This window comes from Chrysochloris asiatica, unplaced genomic scaffold (assembly GCF_000296735.1).
Source record: "Chrysochloris asiatica unplaced genomic scaffold, ChrAsi1.0 scaffold00035, whole genome shotgun sequence".
In the NCBI taxonomy this organism is placed as follows: Eukaryota; Metazoa; Chordata; class Mammalia; order Afrosoricida; family Chrysochloridae; genus Chrysochloris; species Chrysochloris asiatica.
The window spans coordinates 16,017,777-16,028,370 of NW_006408553.1; the positions used below are offsets into that span (position 1 = coordinate 16,017,777).

At 36.2% G+C, this 10,594-nt stretch overlaps 1 protein-coding gene across 1 annotated transcript in view; it reads right to left on the bottom strand.

The window, feature by feature from the left end:
* The window catches only part of LOC102837799 (potassium channel subfamily U member 1-like), a 285,478-nt gene that overhangs the window by 249,559 nt on the left and 25,325 nt on the right, over nucleotides 1-10,594 (bottom strand). Inside the window, 2 exon segments of the mRNA XM_006859999.1 lie at nucleotides 464-554; nucleotides 3,190-3,251. Coding sequence (XP_006860061.1) covers nucleotides 464-554; nucleotides 3,190-3,251 — 153 coding nt within the window.

Genomic DNA, 10,594 nt, shown 5'->3' on the forward strand with positions numbered 1-10,594 from the left:
TATGTTCCAATTGTCTTCTCATTTTGAATTGTGTCCCATCAGCAAATGAAGGCCCCAAAACTTTTCTCCATCCATATCATTAAGGTCACCTCTACATTGAGGCGTTAGCTCTTCTCCAGTTGTATCTTAATGCCTTCCAACCTGAGTGCCTCTGGCACTATAACAGACAGTGTTCCATTGATAGTCATTAGATTTTCAGTGAGTGACTATTCAGAAGTGTTTTGCCTTTCCTTTTTTCTAGTCTGGTTTAGTATGGAAGCTCAGTTGAAACCTATATATCTAGGTGACCCTACTAGTGTTTAAAACACCAATGGTATAGATTCAAGCATCACATCAACACACAAGCCACTACAGTACAACATACTGGAAACATAGGCAGGTTGCATAACTAAGATACACTCAAATTTCTTTTGTTGCACCTGTACTATTTGTTTCTTCACTTCTATTTTCAATATGTACTTACTCTCAATCCAAAATAGAAGCTAAAGAAAGTATTAAAAATCAAGTCAACAGGAATTGTTTCGTCTTCATATGAAGAACAGCTTCCAACAGGGCTGGAAAAGAACCAAGGGCCATTTGTAAAGATGAGCATTTGACAAGTTGTATAAAAGTAAAACTGGATAAATGGAAAGGGAAGGCAATTTCCTATTATTTACCATATATGGCCAACCCAGTCATATAAGTTGAGATTTCAAGGAAAGTTTTTTTTCTTTGCGGAGTGGAGGAATACATGAGTAAGACCACTGCACTGTCTACTGAGTTGAAAATATCAGTAAAGTTATCAATTCTCCCTTTAATAGAACTTATTGATCCTATTTCCATGTTTTCATTAGGAATTCTGAGCAAAGAGACTAGATGGCTCCCCGGGTTTACAAGACCATTTATCTAGTCAGGACATTTTGGTTTCTGTGGCATCAGGATTGGAGGGAGACTCATTAACAACCTGTGATATGCAGATGATACAACCTTGCTTGCTGAAAGTGAAGAAGACTTAAAACATTTATTGATGAAGATCAAAGAGCACAGATTTCAGTATGGATTGCATCTCAATGTAAAGAAAACAAAAATCCTCACCACTAGACCAATCAACAATATTCTTATCAACAGAGAAAAGATTGCAGTTGTCAAGGACTTCATTATTCTTGGATCAACTATCAACACTAATGGAAGCAATAGTCAAGATATCAAAGGATGTATTGCATTATGTAGTATGTACACATACTGATCTTGTACCCTGGGTAGTGTACATAGTTAAGCATTTGACTACTAGCTAAAAGATTGGTGGATTGAGTACACCCAGAGTTTCTTCAGAAAAAAAGACCTGTTCATTTATTTCTAAAAGATCACAGCCATTAAAAACCCTATGAATCACAGGTCTACTTTGACATAGATAGGGTCAGTGAAGGTCAGAATTGACTTCACAGCAATGTTTTACTATTTTGTAACTCTTCAGGTGACCTGGGCTGTTTTGAAATAACAGAAATCAACTTAAAGAACATATTTCTTAAAAGAGATCAGGAATTCACAAAGCAAAGACTATAGTTACCCTAAAGTTGTCTGATTTTTATTGTCTTGCAATCCTAAATTAATACAGCTGTAAATTCAATATGATTTCCATAGGGAGTCCTGGTGTGGTGCTGTGGGTTAATGTGCCAGATTGCAAAGTCATTTGCACTGCAAGGTTGGTGGTTTAAGCTCACCAGCTGCTCCTCGGAAACCCTACACAGGGTTGCTATGGATTGGGATCAATTCAACAGCACTTAACAACAACAACCATGAAGATTAAAATTAAGAAAGGTATGCGACAGGGTTGTATTCTTTCACCATACTTATTCAACCGTATGATGAGCAAATAATCTGAGAAGCTGGGTTTTATGAAGAAAAACTTGTCATCAGGATTGGAGGGAGACTCATTAACAACCTGCGATATGCAGATGATACAACCTTGCTTGCTGAAAGTGAAGAGGACTTAAAACATTTACTGATGAAGATCAAAGAGCACAGCCTTTGGTATGGATTACATCTCAATGTCAAGAAAACAAAAATCCTCACCACTGGACCAATAAACAACATTCTTATCAACGGAGAAAAGATTGAAGTTGTCAAGGACTTCATTCTTCTTGGATCAACTATCAACACTCATGGAAGCAACAGTCAAGAAATCAAAGGATGTATTGCATTAGGCAAATCTACTGCACAAGACCAAGTGTTGAAGAGCAAAGATATCAGCTTGAAGACTAAGGTGCACCAGACCCAAGCCATGTTATTTTCAATAACCTCATATGCATGTGAAAGTTGGACAGTGAATAAGACAGACTTTTGAAGAATTGATGCTATTGAGTTATGGTGTTGAGGAGAATATTTAAAGTGCCATGAGCTACCAAAAAAACACAACAGATCTGTGTTGGAAGAAGTGCAGCCAGAGTGTTCCTTGGAGGCCATGATGGCCAAACTTCGTCTCTCGTACTTTGGACATATTGTTAGGAGGGACCAGTCGCTGGAGAAGATCATGTTTGGTAGGGTGGAGGGTCAGAGAAAAACCCCAGAGAGATGAATTGGCAAAATGGCAGCATCATTGAGCTCAAGAATGGCAACAATTGTGAGGTTGGCCTAGGATGGGCTAGTGTTTCATTCTGCTGTGCATAAGGTCACTATGAGTCTGTACTGACTCGATGGCACCTAACAACAACAACCATGAAGATATGATTAAATTGTGTTGTGGCCAAGAAACTGTCTTAATCTTGGGATATAATTAGAGAATGACTTCAGAGTAGCATTTTCTCTTTCTGGAGAATAGCTGAAGTTGTCTGAAACCTATGGGAGACACTGAAACTACTTGTAGCACTTATGTTTCAGTACCTATGTCATTCAAAGGCATAGAAAGCATTCAGAAGTGACCCATGGGAGTAGCCATCAGTGAAGGCTTGAAGTCCTTCATTACAGAGACTGTAAATGGATCTATATGCATCATCTCATCTTCTAGTAAGATAGCAGGATATAGGGAAAACTCATGCACTTTTTACAGAATTGAGTTTTTTACTTCTTGTGGAGAATGAAACATTTATCCTTTCTTCATTAATTTGTGGGTATGAAATTACGTTAAGCAGTATTTTACATACTAGAGAAAATTAAAATTATCTGGACAGCCTATTGATAGAGCAGACATAGGTGAATTGGGATTTTACTCACTCAGTAGAGTTGATGAAATAAATTATAAGAGACCCAATGCTTAGTACAAAGACAAGGATAACCTAAAAAAAAAAGAAAAAAGAAAAAAGAAAGTTCAAATCAATCATATTGACATTGAATACAAGTGAAAAGATAAATCAAAAAAATTGGATTTCCTCATTTGTATCTTGCCTATATATATGAAACAATTTTTCACATATTCATTCATCTGATCATTCATTCATTTATCCAAGAAACAATTAATGACTTTTGCTGAGTCTCCACAAAAATGAGCATGCACCAGTTTTAATTATGTCATCCTAACTCCTACACACTTTGTAGAAAAATATTATACCTCCTGCTACTCCTAGAGTGTTTTGATCTTTGAAAATCATGCCATTTACCCATTTATCTACTCATAAAACATCCATTAAGTATCTACTCTGATATGTACTTTATTACATCCTAAAAAGTGAGGCATATAATGTATTCTATGTACTTTATTACATTCTAAAAAGTGAGACAAATCCTAGATTTGAACTCCCAAGATAGTATGGAAGAAGCAGTCCCCGAAATGTCTGCCTGAAGAAAGTCAGAGCTTTAAAAAGTGTGAAAGTGCTGTAATTGAGAAGAAAAGAGTCTTTTTAATTGCTTATGTATCCAGTCAATGAAAAAAGTAGTGCTTGTGGTGTACAATCAGAACATTGTCTTTTCAAAGCCCTTGATACATTTGATTCTTTTCCTTTCCCTTGATGAAATCTTTGGCCGACTCTGAATTTTCAGGCCAACTTTCAGTAACAAAAACTCCTCCAGTAATTTCTAGTTTATAAATCACCCTTGTTTTTAATATGCTCAATCCAGAATACTTCAAATAATTAAACTCTGAATTTTATTTACAAATAAAACTTTTCTCTTTCCAATTCAGGTGTCCCTTGGACAGACTGGGAAAAGGGCAGCTTCTTCTCCAACTCTGTTTGGCCTTTTCCCCCTACTTGTCCTTTTACTAGGCTCTCTCTGGCCTCTTCAGAATTATATAGATCAGTATATAGGAGTGAACTGAAAGAAAGGAAAGGAAAGAGCCTAAAAGGTTCAACTTGACTCATGTTTGCTGATAATGCTCATCTTAGAACACTCTGGGCATATTTAGATGTTTAATGTTTACATCTGTGTCTTATTTCATTGCTCTTTGGAGAGTCCAATTATATTCATATTCAAATTCAGAAGTATTTCTTTAGTACTTATCCAATGAGGGGCAATAATAGTTCAGTGGTAGAATCCTTGCCTTCCCTGCAGGAGATTCTGTACCCTTCCCAGCCAATGTACCTCATGAGCCACCACACCTCACTCAATGGTCCATCAATAGAGAGTTTCATATTGCTATGATACTGATTAGGTTTCAATAAAATCCCCAGCATAAGACAGAATAGGAAGAGAGGTGTGGCAAATTGCTTCTGAAAAATAGCTCATAAAAAATCTATGGATCACAAAGGTCCAATCCATAACCAGTCATGGGGATGGTACAAGAGCTGGAAGCATTTCCTTCTGTTATCTATAGCATCACTATGAGTCAATGAGACTCTACAGAAGCTAACAATAACGTGATCCCTGTACTATCCTTGTATGTGGGATCCACTGGTGAACAGCTGTGGGACTTACATATGTTCTAAGCAACAAATAAAGAAAAAATTAGTTCCTTGGTAGCACAATCTGTTAAGATCTTGCCTGATGACTGGATGGTTTGTGGTGTCTATATACTCTGAGGCACCTCAAAAGAAAGATCTGATAATCTACTTATGAAAATTAACCATTGAAAGGTCTATGGAGAACAGTTTTCCTTTACACACATGGAATCAACAGGAGTCAGAATCCATTTCATGGAAATTGGCTGAGATTTTTTTGTTTATAATACACACAATAAGGAGGCCTGCGTGACGCTGAGGGTTAATGCGCTGGACTGCAAAGTCAGTTTGAACTGAAAGGTCAGTGGTTCAAACTCACCAGGTGCTCCTTGGAAACCCTATATAGAATCGCTATGGGTCAAACGGACTCTACAGCATTTAACAACAACAACAACTATATAGACAATATTACATGTTAAAAGATGAGAGTTAGGAGAATAATGTAGAGAAAAGTAATTGTTGTTGTTAAGTACTGTAAAGTTAGTTCTGAGTCACAGTGACCCTATATAGGGTTTCCGAGGCTGTATCTTTTTCTGGGAGCAGAAAGTCTCGTCTTTCTCTTTTGGAGCAACTGGTGGGCTTGGACCGCCAACCTTATGGCCTACTGTTCAGTGTTTATCCTAGAGCCAACTGACCTCCCCCAGAGCAAGTAATAGGTATAGAAATAAAAGAGGGGAAGACAAAGAGGTTTGAGTCTTAATAGTATATAATTGCTGAGGGTCCCATTGAATTCCCTTGAATTAAGTGAAAGCATATTACAACTCTTCTCAGTACACTTCTACTTTGTACTGGAACTCTTACTTCTTCAGATGCCTACTTAAAGAGGTTATACAACTCTAAGTGCTTTATCTGGTCTTTTAAATAGCTCAAGTAATCTTTGCTTCAACAAATATGTTGTTGTTGTTGTTAAGTGCCATTGAGTCAGTTCTGACCCATAGTGACCCTGTATAGCGTTTCCGAGGAGCAGCTGGTGAGATTGAACCATTGACCTTGTGGTTCAAACTGACTTTTCAGTCCAACACATTAACCCACAGCACTGCACCAGGAAAGAAGATTGTCTTCAGTATAGTAACTTCTCCAACATAGTGCAGCTAACCAGAGGCTCATGCTCCACATCCCCAGAGTTCCAAGAGATTCAAATTGAAAATTTTGAGCGATTCCTTTTAAGCGTATTTTTTAAGGCTTGAGATGAAAGTACAGCCTAATTATAGTAGTGATTGCTTCAAAAATTTTCTTCTAGTTCTAATTCAGTCTTAATTTACATGTGATTGGATTAATGGCTAAGATTTTCAACTGGTCTTCTTTGACTTACTGGCTAAGTGATGGTCTTGCATTAACTAAGAAATATTAGCATTATTATTATGATTATTGGTATTTTAGGACCTAATTTCCTACTGTCAGTTCCATTTTAATGTCTAAATTAAGTGTTGCTGGAACTATTACCAAATTTGAAGGTTTCATAGTGATTCAACTAGAAATAAAATCTAAAACTCATTAGAGATTTGGGGAGTATGTACTTTATTGGTATAATACCAATAGTTATAAATAGTTTTTCTTTACATATCATTATATTTTTTCTCTCTTAAAAAATCCCATAGCAGATTAATTAATTATAAAACATATAGTGACAGATTTCTATGAAGATAATAAATTGCTAGATGTTTATAGTCCCCCAAACCAAGAAAAGAACAAAACTAAAAGAGAAGACAATTTATTTTTATTGAAATTAAGAACAATAACAATCTAATACCACAAGCCTGCATAATTTCATCCATATACAATATATAACAGCAAAAATTATAGTAAACCAAATGAAGGCACTAGCAGCTAACTTCTCATTGACACTATTCAGTAAATTAGGTAAACTGTTTTTAAATTTCTCTGTAAATTTCCCTTATGTTGGAGGAGAAAAATCGGAAAGTGTTAACTGTTTGGAGAGGATTAGACAAACATCCCCGCTTAGCCCTAGAAGCTACAGACTGAAGATGGTGCCTCCTGAGTATAACCAAAAGATCCTAGAAGAGAAACTGAAGCCAAGTAGTCATTGAGGAGAAACCTCTTAGCAAGCAGTTATATATATATATTTTTTTTTTTTTTTTTTTTTTTTTCCTTGTGTGCCTTGGAAAATAGTAAGAGAAAAGTTAACTGAAAAATGCAAGACCACATACTAAATTGGTTCTTAGATTTTCATAGGAAACAGATTTCCACAGTGGAACTAAATAACCACCACTGTATATAGTTGACAACTGTGGAGTTTGTAGAAATTCAAACAGCCACCATAAACATTAAATGGAGACTCTATAAATACTCTAATCTCACATTTACAAATATTAGCAAACAATATTAAATTGTCAATTATATGAAAAATGTAAGAAAATAGCAGGATAAGGCTGAGAAAATAGGTACAATAACGTATAATGAAAGAGCTAACAAAATATTTGATTAAACTTTAAAAAATTGTAATGAGTGTGCCTAGTGAAATTTGAGAAGGTATTATACCAGTTAAAGGAATGCAACCTATAGTCAAAAGGTACAATAAGAGAACAAGATAATGTTTGTGTGACTAGGCGCAGTGTGATTATCACAATTAAAATAAAAACTCAATAGAGATACTGAATAGCAAAAGGATAGTGATGAAAGAGAAATATAATACATAAAGGAATTCCCCAAGACCACTAAGCCAAAAAGAGAGGTGGAAACTATGGTAGACAATATTATAGGGGTTATTTACAAAACAAACAATATTAATTGGCATTCTAGTATGATAAAGCAACATTTTAAACAATAACTAAAGAAAATTAACAACAAAAAACACTTCTTTGAGCTGACAATCTGAGTTTAAATTGAAAATGCCTAGCAGAAGTTGTCTGAAGGGACATTAAGAGGCACATGCAGACACATGATGATTCAATTTTAGGTTCTGGAATAAACAAATCTTACACGATTCTATATTGTAGTCCTGATGGGGTAGTGTGTTACACATTGAGCTGTTAACAGCATGGTCAGTGGTTCAAATCTTCCAGCCGCTCCTTGGGAGAAAGATGAGGTCTTCTGCTCCCATATAAATTTACAGCCTGGCAAACCCTATAAGGGTCATTGAAAGTAGAAACCAACTTAATGACATACAACAACAATCTATATTAGGGAGGCCGTCAGGCAAATTATTCATTAAAAAGAATGACACTCATGTCTATCTCTACCAGTCAAGATCATTCAGGGAAAGAAGAAATCACACTAACAATTTTAAGAGAGAGAATTGTATTCTAAAGATCTGTTAAATAGAATTGGAAATGCAAAAAAAGAATATGAAGGTAGTTCAGAGACAGTAACTGTCAGAAGTTATACTTCAACATCTGGTGGGTGGATTAACAAATTGAGGATTAGATTATGAAAGTTTAGCGACTTCAAAAGAGGTACCCTTTGATTTTGGGATTCAGACCTTAGAGGAGGAATTGCTGGTATGAATGGTGTGAGTACCAGCAAACAGATGGTGTGAGCCAGGTTCTGGAGTGTTGAAAAGCACTAGATACAATGGTGTTGTAGTGAAAAACCATTGATTAGACAAGGATGAATTGTTGTTGTTAAGTGCCATGGAGTCAGTTCTGAAGAATAACTGCCCTGCTTGCAAAGAATGACTGGTGGCATTGAATTGCTGGAAAATCTGAGAAAAATATGCAAAGCACAGAATGAACAAGTCTCTTTCTATTATTACAGCTTTCCTCTTCCCTTTGCAGTCTGACTGTGAGCCACCTAGCAAATGAGAAATATGTTTGCTGAGTACTGGACCTGTATTAGATCAGAGGATAAAAAGAATGTTTGGGGAACTGACAGACAATAACAAGAGGTAGTATAGAACTAGAAGACACTGGCATTGCATTTAAGATTTTAGGAGAAAGGATTGTAAGCCAAAAATCTAAAATGCAACCAATAGTTTACTTGTGAGAGCAAAAAATATATATTTATGAACATTCAAGGATTCAAAAAGTATACTATGTACACAACACCACTTTGCAGTTGAAAATACCAAAAAGAAAGAAAGAAATGAAGATTTTCAGGAAGCAAGTGTGTTTTATATGTATATCCCTATGTAATGCTGTAGAATAAACACTGGAATTGTGAATCATAAGGTCTGTGGTTCAAACCCACTAGCTGCTCTTTGGAATACCCTGCATAGGGTCACAATGCATTGGGATTGACTTGACAACACTAAACAACAATATATAGATTGTTGTTTTTGTTAAGTGTTGTCAAGTCAGTTCCAGCTCATAGCAACACAGTATAAGGTTTCTGATGAGTTACTGGTAAGTTTGAACTGCAGACCTTATGGTTCAAACTGAACTTATGGTCCAGTGAATTCATTATGCATTATCCTACAGTGCCATATATACATATACATACACACACACACACACACACACACATATACATACACATTATAGTTTTCCTCTAATCTATAACATCAAGATCATCATATACGAAGAAAGCAAAAGATCATTAAGAAGACAAGAAAGAAAGATCAAAATGGATGTCAGAAGATTCTATAAGCAAAATATTGACTGTTGTATAAACCATCTTAAGAAGATGCAAGGAGTACACAGAGTCACTGTATCAAAAATAAATGGTCAATGCTCAATCATTTCAAGATGTAAAATATGATCAAGATCCAATGGTACTGAAAAAAGTAGTTCATGGGGCACTGAAGGCAACTTTGGGAGATGATGGAATACAGAGTGAAATCTTTCAACAAAATGATGCAGCACTGGAGGCACTCACTCACTATGCCAAGAAATTTAGAAGACAACTACCTGGCCAAGAGATTAGAAGAGATCCATATTTGTGTCCATACCAAAGAGCAGTAATCCAAACAAATGCAGAAATCATCCAACATCTTTAATATCTGTGCAAGTAAAATTTTGCTAAAGATCATTAAAACATGGCTGTAACAGTACCAGAAGTTCAACTAGATTCAGATGAGTATGTGAAATGAGGAATATCGTTACTGTCATTAGATGGATCTTGCCTGAAGGCAGGGGATACCAAGAAGATGATTGGAAATGGTGGTGGTGATGTGTCATAGACTCAGATATGGCTCAGTTGTGACCCCATATAGGGTTTTTGAAGCTGTAAATTTTTTCTTCTTTGGAGCAGATGCCAGATTTGAACTGCTGACCTTTCAGTTGCATTTAAGTGCTTGTTTATCAGTCAACACTACTAACTGGTGAATTGAACTCACCCAGAGGAGTCCTGACATGGTGCTATGGGATAAAGCACTGGACCACAAGATTGGTTTGAATCACTAACTCAGAGGTCCAAATTCACCAGCTTCTCCTTGGAAACTCTATATAGGGTCACTGTGAATCAGAATCAATTAGGCAGAACTCAACAACAACAATAGAGGAATCTTGGAAGACAGGCTGAAAATCTACTTCTGCAATGCCATAGCCTTGAAAACACCATGGAGTAGGTCTACTCTGCACACACGGGATCACCACAAGTTGTAATTGACTAGATGGAAATTAACAACAACTATTATTGGCTGGACTTTCAGTTGTGTAGATCATAACAAGCTATGGACAGCATTGTGGAGAATGAATATTCCAGAACACTTAATTGTGCTCATCAGGAATGTGTATATAAACCAGAAGGCAGTTGTTCTAATAGAACAAGGGAACACAAAATGGTTAAAAATTAGGAAAGATGTGTGCCAGGGTTGTATTCTTTCACCATACTTACTCAATCAGTATGCT